This window comes from Pollicipes pollicipes, unplaced genomic scaffold (assembly GCF_011947565.3).
Source record: "Pollicipes pollicipes isolate AB1234 unplaced genomic scaffold, Ppol_2.1 Scaffold_6686;HRSCAF=7923_pilon_pilon_pilon, whole genome shotgun sequence".
Taxonomy (NCBI): domain Eukaryota; kingdom Metazoa; phylum Arthropoda; class Thecostraca; order Pollicipedomorpha; family Pollicipedidae; genus Pollicipes; species Pollicipes pollicipes.
In genome coordinates this window covers 6,828,042-6,847,134 of record NW_023596921.1, presented here as the reverse complement: position 1 = coordinate 6,847,134, position 19,093 = coordinate 6,828,042, and the positions used below count along the sequence as shown (strand labels likewise).

Here is a 19,093-nt window from a genome sequence, read left to right as displayed (position 1 = left end):
ACCCACAAATAGGAAACCAAGCACGTGAACAGCCGGGTCACAGGCACCAGTCTTTTGGTAATCTTGCCAAACGCCGCAGACCGAGTGCACCACAATGCTGCCAGCCTATGACTGCGCACTGCCCGCCCCGCCCCCAGCGGCAGCGCGCCAGCTCAGCACCGTCGCGTGCGTGCGCGCGCCGTACCGCCGCCGGCCGCGTGGTCCTCCAGCTCGTCGGGCTCTGTGTCAGTCAGGTCGGAGCCGTCGCGGTCCGGCGCCGACGCGTCACCGCCCGCCGCGCCGAAGCCCACCTCCTCTGCAATGTCAAGGATGGCGACGTCATTGGCGCGGCAGCGGCACCCGCCCGCGGGACAGACGTCGAGATGGAGTCAGCTGTTTGAATTGAGTCATGTGGAATTGGTTGTATGTATACTCAGGAATACTGAGCTTATAATGAACAAGCATCATTTGGCAAGACAACCCTGAACATAGCAATGACAAGATGTTCATAAAAAATAACCAATCCAATCATACACTCAAGCAACCATGCATTCAAATACACACACATGCATGCACTCATAGACACACATATGCAGCTGTCTTCATGCACACATTGTTTTTTATTATTTTGCCAATTCGCACACATTGGCAAAATAATGATGCACTCAAACAATTATGATGACACAGACCTCAAGCATCATGCAGAAGTAGCAAGGCCTAACAAGAATGTGCTGTAACTATTTTTCAATGGCCTTGGGTTTAAGAGACATTCTCCCACAAAAGTTAAGGGACATGTGTTGGGAAAAATATTCATATCACTTCACCTCAGTATCTTGACAGGTCTCACCTAGTAAATCAATGGAATCCATGTTTGTTTCATTTAGCTGTTCTCATCTCAGCTGCCTGAAACAGAAGACATTTGTTTGATTCTGGCTGTCTACTAATGCTGCAGTCAGGACCGGACTCTGGTCATGAGCCACAGGGCAGATCAAGGATTAGTTACTACTGCTTATTATGCTTATCCCATTTGGCTTTACAACAAATGGCAAAACTTGCCATGCTTTGTCAGTCCACCCAAACAAATTTCATGTCAAATATCTGTGTAGTTAACCCAATTCTGATTCCTATGCACTGCCTTCTTGTCAGCTGTTTGCATACATCATTACATAGAATGCTCTAGCATCCTAATTATTGCAGTCATCAAACATGTAGCAAAACAATACCATGCAGATCAGAGGACAGAGATCAGAACATGTGACATGACTGGATGACATGGATGACTCACAGGAGAGGAAGGGCAGCACAGGGTAAACCAGAGACAAAGTAGAAATCAGGTGACAGGACTGCAAAGATGGCAGGGCAGGTAGAGAGACAGAGGACGTGAAAGAGCAGAGGAAAGAGATGGGGGTGAGAGGTCAAACAGCAAGGCAGGGCAGAACAGAAACATGACAGAAGTTCAGACAGAGGACAGGGTGCACCTTATCATACAGAACACAGGACGGGGCACAACAGGCCAGGGTAAGGTTATGTATGGTGGATGACAGGAAAGCATGCAGAACAGGGTATAGCAGAGGAAAGCTGTGACAGGGCAGTGCAAAGAACATGGCAAGGCAGAGGAATGGGTAGGATAAGAACTAGCACTGTTGTATAGGACCTGGGCAGCAATCTGGGCACATGCAATGCAGTTTATGTGGCAGGTAGGCACTGCTGCTGATATTTCTTAAGGAGTCCACATTATTTTGTATCACATTTGCAATCTAATTGATACAATATTTAGGTAATAATGTTGGCATTCTTTAAATAGTTCACATTATTTCACATCATGTAATACATCTCTCACGTAATTTTAAAACTTAGCCCTTCAATCCCTTAGCCCTTGGATCATGGGGTCATACTCTGCGGCGATTGATGCAGCAGTTCTACAATCTGACAGTGTTCTGTTCTCAGGTATTTAAGTGTCATGAAAATGAATATATTATAATCTTATTTCAATACAATCCGGCTATGACCTACCAGGTGACGATGCAATTACAATCCCCACGCACACCTGTAAGCCGGATACTGACTCACAGTAAACAACATTCAAGGTGCGTAAATTGGGAAGTCCATGGATGTTTCAGTTCGCTACATTGTGAGTGTATGTGACGTCACTTACCATAGCAAAGGCGGTAGACCGAGTACTATCTGGTTTCATGCTGCAACGGAGCAGCCAAGATGTCGATGATTGACGAAAATGGTTCGTGGTATGCCTTCAAGGTCATTTTGTTTTCTAGCTCTAGCTCTAACTCTATTTGTCAGGGGTCTTTTTTCTGGGTCGTCGGTCGGGTGGTTTGTTTTTTCTCCCAGAGAACGCCGGGTTTCCAGCAACCACCACCAGCAATGATCGCCAACGCGTCAGCTGGAACCGGCCACTGGATGTCGCCCCCGCCCAAATTAGGTCTCTCCTCTCCGTGCTCCACTCCACACCTGGACCATATTTCCTCTGGAGTCATAATTATCCGCATCCACGGGGAGGCCTCACAATAGCTAACGAGTGCTACCATCATGGCTGGCCACTTCTCGACCATATCTCCCGTGCTGCCCGTCCACACCCGAATTGACCAGGCCAGGTCAAGTCAACTAAGTGGTCGCGACTAGCGACCTGGTCCTCTGACCAAGCATGACCCGGTGGACCACCTGCTAGCCCAGACACACGCCGTCGGCCACACGGGCGCCGCCGCCGCCATTGCCGCCGCTACCCGCCGTCCGACCGGTACGTGCGGCGCGACTTCCGACCCGGTGCTGTCGACCTAGGATGGCCGGATGGACGAGCTGATGGGTGGATGGGTGGACCAGCTGACCAAACTGCACGCCGACAGTCACAAGGGCACCGCGCTGCCGCCAACGTGGCCTACGCCAGCGGTATGCCGTCGGTGACACCCGAGCTCGAGCCGTCATACTCGCTGTCGACCGTCATCAGCTGGCCACCGAGGCTGCGCCGCGGCTCGCTGGGTATCACGTACTACTGCTGCATTCCAGCCTGCCCGAGTTAGACTAGATTCAACACCATCGTCCGAGGGATGACAGGACAGCTGTCGTAACGCCGGCCGCCGGCCGAACAGTCACGGTCATGCGGCGCGTGACAACTGTCCGTCGACTATCCGGGCCCGACCAGCCCCAACACCCCGTCACCCGATGGATGATAAGGCGTTTGGCATGGTCTCTGATTCTCCGAGACTCTTCAGCCCAACCAAACCCGACACCCCCGTCACCCGACAGATGACGGGGTGTTGGGTCTGGTCTGACTCTCCGGAGGCATTAGACTTTTCGGTCCGATCGATTTCCGTAAGATGTGCATTATCAGACGGTGTCATATATGGGACCACTTTCAAAAGGATCCAAGAGTAAGTATTGGCGCTCAGTGTAAAAAACTAAACCACCTACATTGTCGAGACAAAACGCAGCGTTCGAAGGCGCTTTAACGAGTACGTGCTAATTGCAAAACAGGAGACCGAATGCACTCCATTCGGTAGCTACTTCACTAATACACGTTATACGGAAATCTTCGTCACAAATTCGTCAAAATGTCCATCCGCTGGTAGTTAAAGATGTTGCTGAATTCAAAATTGCAGAATCAATTCAAATATGAAACACCAAGCCCACACCGGGCACCATAACCTTCCCTTGGATTTCGAAGCCTGTTTCATAGGACACCATCTGCTAATGTGATTTGTCTCAACTATTGTTGCTGCTCAGTATAATGCTGCTTGAGAACATTGTGCGATACTTTATTTAATGTTTTGCTGCACGTTTATAATTTGAATCGAACATTTTATTGACGTGGGGGCACTGAGAAAAGTTTAGGGCTGATAGATACATTTTTCTGGAATGGTTCAATCTAGTGTGAGCACCAGGGTATTCTGATGTTCTTGTGCGTACCATATCATGCTGTTCATCCAATGGGTGTTTGAAAGATGTTATTATTTAGTATTGGCATTCACGCGGATGCCCTTGCTATACTGTAGACAGAACTTGCGCGGCTGCTACAGCTAACCGCTGTAGTTTGTTCAAGGCTATCTAACGTTTGTTGAGTTTGTTTACATCGGCAAGTTGCATAAGACAGGGGTTGATGCATTGGCTTCTACGCATCATTGTGCACTGGTCATCATTTTAAAAAATCGTGCAATGTCAGGACAGGGCTAGATAGTTTCGTGAGAGGCCTTGCTTTGTCCATGCAGCATAGCTGCTGTGGATGGCTGGAATTTTGCTGATTTATCGGATTAAAGGTTCCCTTATGTAGAGTTTTGTTTTCGTTTTTTACATTCTTATGAATGCCTTATCTTTTGTTTCTTGTTTATTGGCTGTAATTGTCTGATATTAGAGGATAGAGATAAATCTTAATTAAGACTACCCTGCTTTGGACAGTATTTGGTGAGAGTACTATGCTGTTAAATTAAGGGGTGAATAACATACCAGGTGTGGTTAGTTTACAGCTAAATTTTTTACTTAATAAACAAAGCAGACAAAATATGTATATAGGCACTTGTGGGTGCATAGACTGTCAGGTCTTCAGATCACCCTGTGCACATATGTTACACAGATGCTTCTGATGTGTTTGAGTACCTACCTCTGTTGTCCATTGGTCCTTATGTATATGAAAATGTGGGATGCAATTTTTAATGTCCTGCATTCCTCCAAACTATCTCCAGTTGTTGTAGATGTGTTCTTGGGTTGGTGTGGTTACTGCCACAATTATGGTACCATATTACCTTCCCATGAGGATTGTTATTTGTGCATTACATGTTACTTTTCAGTTTGAGTTTAGATGTATGGCTTCAGGTATGGTGAGACTGTTTTCTATTAAGTGCCCATGCCCATTGTCATTTAGGTAGCATGACAAAGAGGAGGGATTGCATTTGGTCATGTCTCAGTATTGTTCCAAATATTGTTGGTTTGTCATAGAAAAGGTTGTAGAAAGTTATGGCATAGGTTCCTTGCTTGTCATTGCTTTGCTATAGTAAAATGACTGAAGTTGAGATTGCAACAACAGTGATTTGACCATAAAGTAAGCATTACTTTTAAAGGTGTGTTCTGCTGATGCATGACCAATGCCCCTTTGAGTTAGAGTTGGGATTTAGAGCCCTCATCAAAGAGTATGTCATCCTAAGATATGAAGAGAGGATGCCCCATGACATTGGATGTGTTATTTTCAGGTAGCTCTAGAAATTGAAAAAAACAATTTCGTAAGATGAGCAAAGAGATGCCTTTACAGTTTTTACCATTTGCATCATCTGTGGATACAGGATTTTGGCACAAATTTAGTCAGCTCAAGCTGGATGTATTGTGCCTGAAAGAAGAAGCTGTATCTTTGACTGGATACTTCAGTAACAGCGCTGCTTGTGGAATGCCAGCTCTCTTCAATGTGGACTCTGCATCATTTGAGAGGTTGGTAGCTGTCACAAGGAACACAGGAACAACCATGACCACTGAGCACTCACCACCACCAGTCACTGTCCATTCACTGGCATTCTTGTAGCTGCTTCCAATCAGGGTTTTAACCATAAAAAGGCTCAGGGTGAAATGTGGCATGGTCAAAATGAGATCTGAGGTGAGAAAGACAACTACCCAGGGCATAGGCATAGGAGCATGGTGTCTATGGATCCCATGGTACCCCATGTTTTGAGAATGCTGAGCAATACCCTAGGTTGAAGCATGGGATGAAGTGACTCACAAAGGGGCTTGACACTCCCACTGTGTGTATGTGTATGTCTGAGTGGGCAGTAAGCTGTAAAGTTGCAGTGTGCCTGGTCAGCAAATACAGCCTCCCCTGAATCACTGATGTATGTGAGGGTCAACAAGGCAGTCATAGGCAAAATTGCACAGTGTGCTTAGGTTTATCGCCCATGTAGCTCATGACTGCATGGCTGTTCTCCGAGGAAACGGCGGAGCACGTGGACCTGCTGCGCCACCTGCTGAGCAACAAACGAAGCTTCGTTTGGTAAAGCTGCCATGAGACAGCTATGAGGAAAGCGCGGGCAGCGCCGTCGTTTGTGCGCGTCCCGGCGTACTGTGACCAAAGGCGACCTGTGCCGCTGATGACAGACGCGCAGGGCGGTATCAAATGGCAGCAAACACCCTCTCCAGATTTTCTACAGAACTTCCAACATACAAAGCTGGACGAGGACTAGCCAGCGGCATCGTTTTCTGCGATCATTCTCTGCGAGATAGCAAACATCAGCACCAACAGGATGCAGGCTGCGCACCGCGCGGCGCCGACGCCGCCCCAATGCCGGCGACACTTGATCTGCCCGCCGAGCGGCCGTGTTCTCGCTTGCAACTGGTGCAACATCTGTCAGCGATACGCAAGCGCACAGCAGCAAGCACCGTCTTTTCCTGAACGACCTGCAGCATTTTGGCGCCGGCAGCGAAGGAGGTTCCGAATATAGATAGAGAGAGAGAGGAGAGAGTAGAGAGCGAGAGAAGAGAGAGAGAGAGCAGAGAGAGAAGAGAGAGAGAGAGAGAGAGAGAGAGAGAGAGAGAGAGAGAGAGAGAGAGAGAGAGAGAGAGAGAGAGAGAGAGAGAGAGAGAGAGAGAGAGAGAGAGAGAGAGAGAGAGAGAGAGAGAGCGAGAAGAGAGAGAAGAGAGAGAGAGAGGAGAGGGAGAAGAGAGAAGAGAGAGAGAGAGAGAGAGAGAGAGAAGAGAGAGAGAGAGAGAGAAGAGAGAGAGAGAGAGAGAGAGAGAGAGAGAGGAGAGAGAAGAGAGAGGAGAGAGAGAGAGAAGAGAGAGAGAGAGAGAAGAAGAGAGAGGAGAGAGAGAGAGAGAGAGAGAGAGAGAGGAGAGAGAGAGAGAGAGAGCAGGAGAGAGAAGAGAGAGAGAGAAGAGAGAGAGAGAGAGAGAGGAGAGGAGAGAGGATAGAGAGAGAGAGAGAGAGAGAGAGAGAGAGAGAGAGAGAGAGGAGAAGAGGGAAGGAGAGAGAGAGAGAGAGAGAGAGAGAGAGAGAGAGAGAGAGAGAGAGAGAGGAGAGAGTAGAGAGAGAGAGAGAGAGAGAGAGAGAGAGAGAGAGAGAGAAGAGAAGAGAGAAGAAGAGAGGGAGAGGAGTGGGAGGAGAGAGATGGAGAAGAGAGAGAGAGAGGATGAGATTGAGACGAGAGAGAGAGAGGGAGGAGGGAGGGAGGGAGGGAGGAGGGAGGGAGGGGATATATATATATATTATATATATATATACTATATTGCGGAGGGCTCCCCGCGACAGGACGCGTGGCACGCCGTCGAAGAGGCCGGGGTGCTGACTCAGGACTCCATGCTGCTGTGCTCTGGCCGTAGCTCGGGGCGAACGGGCACGGTTGGTGGCGCTGTAAGCTGCTGACCGGCCGCGCAGGTGCCACGGCGGCGGGGACGGTTTCAGCGCTAGCAGGCCAGACCGCTGGGTGGTGTAGGAGCTGAGAGGAGCCGTCGTCAGACCTGACGATTTTGCCAGCCGAGAGGTCTCCTCTCACTTACCGCCGTGTGGGGCTCGAGCGCGCTGTGCTCTCCGGGCAGAAATCCTACACCTACTTTCTGAGGTGTCATTGCGCCCATGATCCAGGCACCGTCAACAGTAAGGTGCTCGGTGAAAAGTGATGTGGCCACATGCACTGCAGTACACCACCTGCACTGAGCCGGAAATGTCTGGAGATGTCACCCCAAAACGGAGCATTGTGCCACTGACGTGGCGTGTTCAGGAACGACAACATACTGAGGGTCAACTTTGTGGTTTGATTTGTGTTGCCCAAGTACAGTTCTGTGCCAGAGCCTGTGTGCTCTCTGTGCCTCTGAACCCATCAGCTGCTTAGATAAGCTTGGTCATAAGTAGGTTGTAATGTTTTTGCCTGCATTTGTTTTGGGGAATCATAATTTGATCCATCTTGAGCGAAACCTTGCTTAAAAATCCGGAAAGCGCCGCTATATATGAAGAACATGTTGTCTATATGTCCATAATTTATCTGTTATGATTGAAATGGTGAATAGTAACTATGTGCTGTTGTGCGTAATGATAATCTGTGTTCATGTAGACACTTCCTTTTCAGGCTTCTGGGCTCCATATATTAGTGGTGGTGCCCTATCGAGTCCCTCATCAGCTCGCCTAATCATTACTGCACTTTGCAATCTCCTCACTCCCTTGGGTTCATTCTGCAGCCTGCGCCATATCTACCTTGTGACACGGTCTCCAGATTATGCTCCATATGAGGCTCCCATGCCTTGCTTGGGTCACTCTGGTCTGCCCTAACTCAAAGCATGTTTCACTCAGTCTTTGTGGGCCGTTTTAAAACTATTTACGTTCTATGTTATCAAGAAAGTAATCTAAGAGCCTTGCTTAGCACACTTCAACATCAGGAGTGGTTTCAGTTTTCAGCGTGTATCACACCTTGGCGACTTAAGTGTGCTCTCACATCAACTGGTCACCTCGGTGACCCAGCATGAGGACGCGAACTCGTTCTGGGGTACCAGATTAGCCCCCCTTTCACCAAGCCCGGGAAATCGGAACAAGCCCACCGCCTGCCTGCCTGTTTGTACTGACCCTGGCAGCAAAGTGTTCAGGGTCGCTTTGTGATGAGGCCACCAGATGCGAAAATTCTGCGGGATGAGTGCAAGACGGCTGTGTTTAGGCGCAAAAGAAAAGGGGATTAGTTTGAACGTAAAGAGTGATCGAAGTTGGCTATAACCCCGCGATAGTAAATTGCATGTTGCCCGAAGCATAAAATAATCAAATGTATGTGCATGTTGTGGATGGGCGCACAATGCTGACTATGTCTTGGGCGAGCCACTTCGTCAGCCGTCATCTGTGCCAGCGTGACGTATGTTGATCCATTTCGTCAGCTGTCAGCTGTACCAGCATGACATCTGTTGATTGATCCATTTCGTCAGCTGTCATCTGTGCCAGCGTGACGTATGCTGATCCATTTCGTCAGCTGTCATCTGTGCCAGCGTGACGTATGTTGATCCATTTCGTCAGCTGTCAGCTGTACCAGCATGACATCTGTTGATTGATCCATTTCGTCAGCTGTCATCTGTGCCAGCGTGACGTATGTTGATCCATTTCGTCAGCTGTCAGCTGTACCAGCATGACATCTGTTGATTGATCCATTTCGTCAGCTGTCATCTGTGCCAGCGTGGCGTATGTTGATCCATTTCGTCAGCCGCCAGCTGTACCAGGGTGACGTCTGTGGATCCATTCCGTCAGCTGCCATTTGTACCAGCGTGACGCCTGTTGCAGATCTCCCGGCGACCTTGCGTGTCCAGGCCTCCTGATAAATACGAATACCAGGGAGGCGTTTAAGGGATTTGACAAGGCTCGTCTCCTGCAAGAGCATGGCCGCACCATTCTGCGGGCAATTACCGATGGCACGGCTCTTGAGACACCGTGCCTGCTCAATCCGTTCCTGCTGGTCACATTTGCGGTACGCTGGTTTTACGTTTGAGTCTGAGTGACTGCCGTTGAGGGTTTCGCGCTGCTGCCATCCTTACGGCTTTTTGTTTATTCGCCCCCAGTGAATTCGTCGTGTGATGTGATGAAGTGAAGCCTTCGTAGATAGGCCCTACTATGGCAGGTTTTTTCTAAGCCAGTGTGTTAGTGCATTTTGTAGCGTCGCCTTTGGCCCTAAGCATCCGGCTGAGCCCCAGCGCTTTGTATACCCTGTTCACCTTGTTTACTATTTTTTCGAACTTGATTGTCATTCTGCACTGTTTGTGCGCTGGCAGGACCTAAAGAAGTATGACTTCTTCTACTGGTTTGGATTTCCTGCACTCAAACAGCCATCTTCTGTAGCTGCACTGGAACCACCGCAGCAGCTGTCTGAGGCGTTGTCAGCTGGCCAGGTGACGCAGCGTGATAGCCTGGTGGCTCAATGGGAAGATCGTAGGATACCTAACCCTTAGGGTGACAAACTATGTGGGACTGCGTCCCAGTTCGTTTATTTAACTGATCAGCGACCGCCAATGTAGATGTCCATTAAAGGGTCAGCCTGGTCTGGAGCAGCTGTGGCGGGACCATTGCTTCGTCTCAATTATTTCGTAAAACAATACCACGTCCCTGCTTAAAGCGCACGTGATTACCAACAGACAGATTCTGCATAGGGGTATGGCGGGCCTCTGTCAAGCATGTGCTTGAACTCTGTTGGACCGGCATCCACCCTTCAGTGCGTGCCACTGATGATGTGTGTTTGTGCGTGTGGGGACGGGGGGACACGTACGTACGCGTGTGCGCACAAGCGTGATGCGTGACGAGGCCGCCGTCACGCCGCGTGTTGTGCCGTCCCCCAGATAGCGCAGCTGGAGTCGGCCGTGTCAGCCGCCGGCTCGCCGCCCGCCTTCCTGCTGCAGCTGCTGCCGGAGGTGTCCGTGCTGCCACTGCAGCGGCTGGGCAGCGCGCCGCCGGCCGGTGAGCTGCTGCTGGCCTTCTGCGACCCCAGCGCCGACCCTCAGCACCCCGGCTGGCCGCTGCGCAACCTGCTGGTGCTCTACTGGCACCACTGGTGAGACGGGCATGCGCTGGTGCAGGGAGGGCGGTCGCCGGCAACTTCGGGTTGCAGGCGGCCCAAAGCGACTGGGGCTACTTCCAAAGTCGTAAAAAGGACACCGAACGCTCTACCTTTTCATCTCTATTCCGCTGGGTTTTGAGCTTGAGTTTGAAGGTGGACCTTTGAATGGTTGCACGCTGCGCTGTTGGAGATGTCTGGAAGCTGGTCAAGGTCCAGTGTGGCTCCAGGCAGTTCTGGCTGGATCTGACGAGCAGATTTTAACTTCATCTAGCTTTCAACCGAATGCTTGTTTTATTCCGATATCACGTTACTGACAGTGACTTTCTGACCTTTGAATTGGTAGGCCACCTGATTTTTTACTACGATTTCTGTGTCCTTCATGTTTCCGACTTCGAATTGTATGTTCGAGATTTGATCATTTTAACTTTGTTTTCGAAGATAAGCATTTTCTAGCATGGCACGTGGCTTGCTCTGACCAAGTTTTTGCGGATGCTAAAAACCATTGATAGCCGTGTTGCAAAAAGCTTGCCATGCGCCGCATACAAATTATCTCCGCGTCTTGCGAGGTTGTTTAGATTGCACAAAAGTCCGTCGGTGCTGCGATGTGCTCACAGCTGCTGACTGCTCCCCACCCCGATAGGGGGCGAGATCGGCCTGACGTCCGCGTGCTCTGCTGGCGAGACGTTACCCGCGGAGGAGCGCGCTCTGTCGAACACAGTCTGATACTGAAGTTACGACTGTCGCATGAAGATGGCGGCGGCTCCGACGTGCCGCCGTCGGTGACCGGCTGGGAGCGAAACGAAAGAGGCAAGATGGGCCCGCGCCTGGTTAACCTCAGCTCAAGCATGGAGCCGACGTTGTACGTGAGCCTCACCACCTGTCCGTGATTACGTACGCGCAACTATTTGGTGACACATCGGGTAGGATCCGGAGCGTCGTGGTGTTATCTCACACCAGTTGTGGTGATCTCTCGCATCGATCGTGGTGATCTCAGACACCGTTCGTGGTGATCTCTCACACCGAATTTGGTGATCTCTCACACCGATCATAGGTCTCTTACCACTTGCCTAAGCGATGTCGAATATCTTAAGGATTCGGCGTGGTGATTTACTCATAAGGCGGCACAACTTAGGTAACGAGCAACATGATCCGCGTCGGCCGGCCCGCGTGTGACCGTGACCTACGTCGGCCGGCTCGCGTGTGACCGTGACCTGTGTCAGACGGCCCGCGTGTGACTTTGCCCTACATCGACCGGCTCGCGTGTGACCGGGACCTACGTCGGCCGGCTCGCGTGTGACCGTGACCTGTGTCAGACGGCCCGCGTGTGATCTTGCCCTACATCGACCGGCTCGCGTGTGATCGGGACCTACGTCGGCCGGCTCGCGTATGACCGTGACCTGTGTCAAACGGCCCGCTTGTGACATTTCCGGACACCGACCGGCCCGCGTGTGACCGTGACCTACGTCGGGTGGCCCGCGTGTGACCTTGCCCTGCATCGGCCGGCCCGCGTGTGATCTTGCCCGACATCGACCGGCCCGCGTGTGACCGTGACCTGCGTCGGCCGGCCGACAGGCTGGCGTCCAGCGCGGTGGACCTGAACCTGAAGCTGATGCGGTGGCGTCTGGTGCCGGAGCTCGAGCTGGAGCGTATGACCTCGGCTCGATGTCTGCTTCTCGGAGCCGGCACGCTCGGCTGTAACGTGGCCAGGGCTCTGCTGGTGAGCGCTCGGAGCAACCCCGCGACTGCGTGACGGCCGACTCGCGGCGGCACCCACCAGGCCACCCGCCGACCTCGGCTTCGGCATCCTTGTCTGACCTGACCTGACCTGACGTGACATGCTAGCGTGACCTGACCTGACGTGACCTGCTGGCGAGGCCTGCCGACGAACCACGACTGCAGTCAATTGCAGTCCGCTGACTTAACGTGACCTATCTATTGTACATTGTGCTGTCTGATAACCATCGGGATATTTGCAACAACCTCCCGTCGGCCTACCAGCGGCTGCGTTACTACTTGATGAACAGCCGGTGGACCCACCCAATTGGCTTCGCACTGAAACCGAATTTCAGCTCAACGTTTGGCGGGGCGGATTATTTTGTCGCCTCATGTTCGAATCAGCCTAGCTGGTTAACGCTCTGTGTAGTTTGACTTATTGCTAGTCAGCATCACACGTTTATTTGTCCCGTGTTGCCACCCTGTAGTGTCGCCACTTGTACTGATGGTGTGGTGGATGCACGATGTCCTCGTAAAACGACGTCAGGTAGGCTAGATTCTTTGCCGAACCAGAAGCTTACGTGACGCACGTAGCACGTGCGAGTTGCAACAGCTGATTAAGTAAACAACGAATCGATGCATTTGTTTGCCATAGCTGAATGTTAAGTAAAGGGCACAGCGATGCAGTGGCTTGATGGAGCTTGCTGTTTTTATGGTTTAACAAGCATTTACGGTTGAAACGGCCCAGCTGGAACGGGGGATGTACAGACTAATATAAAAGAAGGAAGCATGAGAGAAAAACAGGGAGGTGGGAATATCTTCTGTTTGCTAGGCAATAATTTCTTATTTTATACCCGGTGTCCTCCCGGGTCACGTCGCCGCAAAACAGTTGCACTTTTTTCCTAAAAGGATTACATTAGCCTACCCAATTGGACATTGCTGTGCTGTATGAAACACACGAAGGTGGTTGATATAAATCAAAGATTCATAAACCAATAATTTGGAGTTATGTTCGCTTCCTAGCTGATGCTGGTGACTACAAAAATTCCGGCCTCGATAAAAGTGTATGTTGCATGGGCCCATTGCAGCGAGTCGATCGTACCGCGTTTCTGTCGTGGAGGCCTGCGCTGTACAGGGAAAGTCAACTGACTGACGGTGCATCTGTCGTCGCATTAACCTGCTCCGGAATGACCATCCAGAGGCATTGGAATTGGCATTGTCATTGGCTGAAGGTAAAATTCAATAGGACCATGGTGCGCACCATGGCCTTTGACTCATCACCCAGATTCAGTTTCAAATCATCATACATAGTTACGTAGACAGGACCCATGACCGAAACCGCTTAAAGCGCTTGATTTCGTAGTTACATTGACCCACATCACATTTAGTTTGGATGCCCCAATGTTGAACTGACAACTGAGGTCGTAACATAAACGGTAAATCGCCAGCAAACTGGACTTCGACTAAAGCACGCATGTGGTTCAGTTAAGGTTGGAGGCCACAACGAGCTCAAACACCTCAGGCCCAAATACAAGCTGCATTCCCAACGGAACATGTGTGAACATGAAGCAGGATCGGGAGCCAAATGGCCCTATGCGTTGACCAATTGTCACAACACTGAGCCGTCTTGGGATGAATCCAACTTTGACTGCTGTATGAAGATCTGTGCCCAGTACGTGGTGGTGAGTTTTTTTTGTGCATTTTGAAGTTTGATGCAGAGACCAGGGATTTTATTTAGACACACTGGCGAATGAAGTAACAGTTTAGTGCTGTGGAAGTGATATGCTAGTTTTGTCTTAAATTGTTTACATGAATAAACTGTGTAGACTAGAGGTGATGCATGTGTCTGCATCCAGCATTAATACGTAAGTATGTTGAATTTGGTTTCGTATGGGAAAATGACGTCCCAATCAAATGATTCGGAAATGAAGCTTCAGTATGAGGTTACAACGTGGGACAATATAGATCTGCACTTTTGACCAGAAGGGCATCAAACTCGAAACAAACGTCAGATCGCAGGCTTGTGCTACGCTCCGCTCGTCATGATGATCCACGTTTGAACAAAGCAGTTGGATGCCCAAAGCTGTTTTGGCTGCGCATCATTTTACCTAAACAAGCACCAACGACTTTGTAACACTTGGATGACTGATCGCGTAGATGTACATGTTCATGATCGCATGATCTCCTGTTCAACGACTTCGTGCCATCGCTCACCTGCCTGCGATTGGGACTACTCTGTCTGAGGCCGGCCACCACAGGGCTGGGGCGGTCGGCACAGCACGTGAGGCGGTGAGCGCCCCGTCTGAAGTCGCCTCCGTTGGTCGCCACAGGGCTGGGGTGTGCGGCACATCACGCTGATCGACAACGGCGTCGTCTCCTACTCCAACCCGGTGCGGCAGAGCCTGTTCACCTTCGAGGACTCGGTGCAGCGGCGGCCCAAGGCGGTGGCGGCGGCCGCCCGTCTGCGCGACATCTTCCCGGGCGTGGTGAGGAGCGCGGTCGGGCCGTTGCCGCCGCCGCGGCAGCGGCGCGGTGCCGGGCTGTGGACGCGGCAGGCCGGGGTGGCGCAGGTGGTAGGGCGGCGCAACTGCGGGCTCACGCACGAACCGCATCCTGTTTGTGAGGCTAGCAGTGGCGTGTAGATGTTGCGTTATTCTAGCCGTTTAGACATGGCATGCGCTTGTGTCTTGCTTGGCAAGCGAGATCGGAGTCCTTGAAAACCGTAGTGTTGCCACTGTCGTGTTTCCGCGCGTGCGGTGCATGCCTGCCGTGGCGGTGCGCCTCGTGCTTGGATCCGTCGTGCCGATCACGTACGGCGCGGTCGGAGCCGCCTGCCCGGCCGCCCTGTGGTTTGTTGGATGACGCGCCCGACTGACCGTTAGATGGCGTGGCCGGCGCGCGGCGGGCGGCGCACGTGTACATCCCCCGTTTGGCGGCCAGGTGTCGGAGGGTGTCGAGCTGTGCGTACCGATGCCGGGCCATCCGGTGGGCGCGGCCGAGGTCGGCCAGGTGGCGGCCGACGTGCACCGGCTGCGACAGCTCGTCACGGAGCACGACCTGCTCTTCCTGCTGATGGACAGCCGAGAGAGCCGCTGGTTGCCGACCGTCATGGGCGCCGCCCACCAGAAGGTGGGCCCCCCCCCCCCCCCCCTCTCCCGTCGACGGGCGCTGACTGCACGGCAGGCAGGGGTTGGCGTGACCTCCTCTGATGGGGGCGGGACGCCACCTCAGCGACCCCTCTGCTGAGCCCCTCTGCTGAGTCGGGGCTGGCCATAAAGTCCGGCTCCCGCCCAGGTGTGGCCGGGGTACGACAGCCGCCCACAGCGACCATTGGGTGGTGGCGTTGAGAGTGCATGTGGTGTCTGATGGATGTCAAAATTTGGGAAAACTTCTCCACTTGCAGGCTGTTGTGCTGCCGTTCAGTCTGGTGTGCCGGCTGCGTGCTGCCGCCTTTTTTCGATTCTTTGAAGAAACCTGCCCTTTTCTAACCTGTTGGGTGTGGCTTGTTTGACTGAATGTGATGTTTTATACCGCTTAATTGTGCCAAGTACGCCGTGGTAAACTGCATATTCTGTTCTACACTAGCACGGGCGTGGGTGATGATTGCTGCCTGCTGTAGAGGAGCCATGTCTTCGTGGCAACCTTTAGCATTTAATGGCATTCATGTGCGAAGTGGCTGTCTCTTGATCCCAGTTATAACGTTTGTTCCATATTGTCCTTGACAGTATTGTTACGAGCGAGAACGCAGGGCATCGGTAATGTAGCGATTAAGCTGCGCGTCTTGGGGACTGGAGGTACGGGTCACCTGCCGTCTACCGCTGTGACAGCCAGGCGACACCTCACGAGCGTAGCCTCAGCAGCTCAGCGCGTTGTAAAGCCCCAATGATTACAAGGGAGGTCGCAGGCCGCGTGAGTCTGACTCGGGCGATGAACAAATCTTCAACTTGAGTGACCGGTCTTGGCTCGGCCATCATATTGTGTGGAAGCAAAGATCTTTGCAACTACTGATTCCAGGTGCATGCGGTTTGCAGCAACAAAAAGCCCAATGCATTGAACATTGTGCTGCGTAGATTGTTATGCGTTTGCACGTTGCCTGCTCTGGTGAGCTATTGTCCGCAATGTGTTAGGACGGCTGCTGTCGCTCTCGTGCGCAGACAACGGATCCACCCGTTTTGGGGCGCTTGTAGCAGGCGTTTTAGGGGCGTTTTTAGGGGTCGGTGTCATTTCAGTGACCAGGGCTGACCAAGACGTGAAGTCAACGGCACGGGGTGGACGAATATGCCGTTTGCAACTCGCCAACGGATGTTCTCAAACCCCGGGCTGGTAGGTTCGATGCTAATGAGAAGGAGGCGGCCAGTATCACCTTTTCCGAAGGTGATCTCGGACGCAAGACGTTGTAATCCAAGCTGAGAAAGATTTAGCTTTGAAAACTTTCAGGAAAGAACGCGGTGCACGTCGTTGCACACAATTGCATGGGGTGCCAGCGACTGCAGGGGCCGTGGCGCAACGGGGATTCAGACCCGGCCCCCGTCTGCGAACCAATGGCTCTATCCAATTGGCCACTACACCCCGTGCTGTGACAACTACACCGGCGTGAGACCTGATTATGATCGGCTCATATCCACCCCAAATAGTTGCGTGATATTATTACAATTGCTTTGGTCACGATTGAACAACCATGCATCATTGCAAGTTCATCGATGTCTTGAGTTTAACCGGAACTTGTAGCCAGCCAATTTCACGTGAGCTGTTTGTGGACTATGGGTGTCGTTGCGCTGCGATAGTGTACCTCCGCCTGTTAAATTGGCATCAAAGCTAGACTTCCCGACGCATTGATGAAGGCCGTTGACATCGGCGGCCCAATGTCTCTGTCTTCACCAGCTTGGCTTTTGGCATCGTCTGCACAACAGCTGACGACTTTCACATGTCTTACTGCCTCGCTGGTCCCGCGCCGCACGAGGCGTCACGCTGCTGTTACTGCCTTCATAGCCCTTCGGCTGGCACTCCTCCGACCGTCGTCAGGCGCTGTTCGGTCCTGGGCTGGACCCAGGAGCGTTTGCCACCTAACCACTGCTAGACTGGTGCTCTAATTCCTATTCTATGGGAAGCATATGGTGCTGTTCTGGATAACGTGTTGGCCGGGATGTCTGGCTACAAGTCGCCATGTCCGGAGTTCAGAGATCGAATTAAGAGCATCCTAAGCTAATAGATAGATAGATAGATAGATAGATAGATAGATAGATATAGATAGATAGATAGTAGATAGATAGATAGATAATAGATAGATGATAGATAGATAGATAGATAGATAGATAGATAGATGTAGATAGATAGATGATAGATAGATAGATAATAGATAGATAGAGATAGATAGATAGATAGGAGATAGAAGATGATAGATAGATAGATGATAGATAGATATATATAATAGATAGATATTAGATAGATAGATAGATAGATAGATAAGTAGATATAGATATAGAGAAATAGAGATATGAAGAGAGAAGAATATATATGTGGGTGTGTGTGTGTGTGTGTGTGTGTGTGTGTGGTGTGGTGTGTGTGTGTGTGTGTGTGCGTGCGTGCGTGCGTGCGTGCGTGCGTGCGTGTGTGTGTGTGCGTGTGATATACGTATATGTGCATACATATGTGTACACACGTTTATATGCATATATATATATATATATATGTGTGTGTGTGTATATATATATATATATATATATATATATATATATATTAATAATCACAATCCAATTAATTATTCCATCTGCACTAATGTTTCATCTGGAGCATTCCGTAAATGACCACGAAGATGTGCAACAAAAGTGTCAACGCTGTGCTATAGACGTTTCCTGATAAAGGTCCACTCGCGTGTTCATCTGACGTAAATGGAAATGGCGTTAAGCTTTTTGCGAACCCTTATATTGCGTACGAGCGAGGAGGCCATGATCCGTATATTCCATGAGCACGCGGTAATGCCGTAGCATACTGTATTGCAGCGCTTTGAGGGACTACCCGGTATGGCAGCAGTCGTTGCACGTAGCACTTTCCACGTTCCACCTGGTATTTACTTTGATATGTTGACCCTGCACAGGTTACACAGCAGACATGGTTGGATGGCCTTGTTTGCAGGCATGCGACTCCCGAAAATGAGACTAATTGTTTCACTGTACTGTAATCAGCACGGGTCCGGTAGCATGACATGTCCGCGCCGTGTGTGAACTGTATGCATTATGAACACGGAGCGCTTGTGGTATGGATCATAATGCCGGTGTGAGGGTGTGCGCCAAATTCAAATATCTGTTTGCCGTCCATTACAATGCAGCAGACAACATTTGCACTGCGTATTATCCGAATGATTCGATGTTGAGGCATGGACCTAATATTTTCAGTCGTGCTTGACAGAGCACTGACGGCTCAACTTTCTGGCGAAAACGCGAGGGCAAAGCGAAAAAGAAGTAGTGAGAAATCGCGCGATTCCACCTGCGTTGTGATTTTATTTATTTAGGTTGTTGTCGGTAGAAAACGATTATATTGAGCCTGCGAGGATTTCCGATATTATGTATCACGGAAGGAGCTATCCAGTGGCATCAATACAAGGCTGCTAAAGAAGATCCGTTATTATTTTCTGGTAGCCTTTGATTTTCCAGACGAGGGTACATGTGAGAAACTGACCGGTTTTGGACTACTGACATTCACTGTTGGGATTTTCGGCTGCACAAAACAAATCCTGGAGGCACCACTGTCTCTTTGACTCCTCTATGGCTGTGCTCCACTGTTGGATGCGACAGCGGACCATCAATGTTGTGTTTGCAAGCAATCCGAGCTGGGAACATGGCGGTAAGCCATTCAGCTGAGCCTTAAGGAAGGAGATCGATCAGAAACACCGCCGGTACCCGTTCAAA

General features: G+C 50.9%; 1 protein-coding gene and 1 long non-coding RNA gene across 2 annotated transcripts in view; one reads left to right on the top strand and one right to left on the bottom strand.

The window, feature by feature from the left end:
• Positions 1 to 258: 258 nt before the first annotated feature.
• Positions 259 to 2,045, bottom strand: LOC119108654 (uncharacterized). The gene is made up of 3 exons (XR_005095323.1): positions 1,993 to 2,045; positions 827 to 882; positions 259 to 295 (listed from the first exon to the last, which is right to left on the bottom strand). It is a non-coding gene; the product is annotated as an uncharacterized LOC119108654 (long non-coding RNA).
• A 2,022-nt stretch (positions 2,046 to 4,067) lies between these two features.
• Positions 4,068 to 19,093, top strand: part of LOC119107374 (ubiquitin-like modifier-activating enzyme ATG7) — a 33,133-nt gene continuing 18,107 nt past the window's right edge. Inside the window, exons 1-10 of the mRNA XM_037230807.1 lie at positions 4,068 to 4,083; positions 5,172 to 5,403; positions 9,212 to 9,395; positions 9,697 to 9,813; positions 10,258 to 10,296; positions 10,381 to 10,469; positions 11,116 to 11,334; positions 12,048 to 12,192; positions 14,519 to 14,674; positions 15,129 to 15,317. Of these exons, the coding sequence (XP_037086702.1) occupies positions 5,207 to 5,403; positions 9,212 to 9,395; positions 9,697 to 9,813; positions 10,258 to 10,296; positions 10,381 to 10,469; positions 11,116 to 11,334; positions 12,048 to 12,192; positions 14,519 to 14,674; positions 15,129 to 15,317 (1,335 nt within the window). The 5' untranslated portion in view covers positions 4,068 to 4,083; positions 5,172 to 5,206. The remainder of the gene's footprint in view (positions 4,084 to 5,171; positions 5,404 to 9,211; positions 9,396 to 9,696; positions 9,814 to 10,257; positions 10,297 to 10,380; positions 10,470 to 11,115; positions 11,335 to 12,047; positions 12,193 to 14,518; positions 14,675 to 15,128; positions 15,318 to 19,093) is intronic.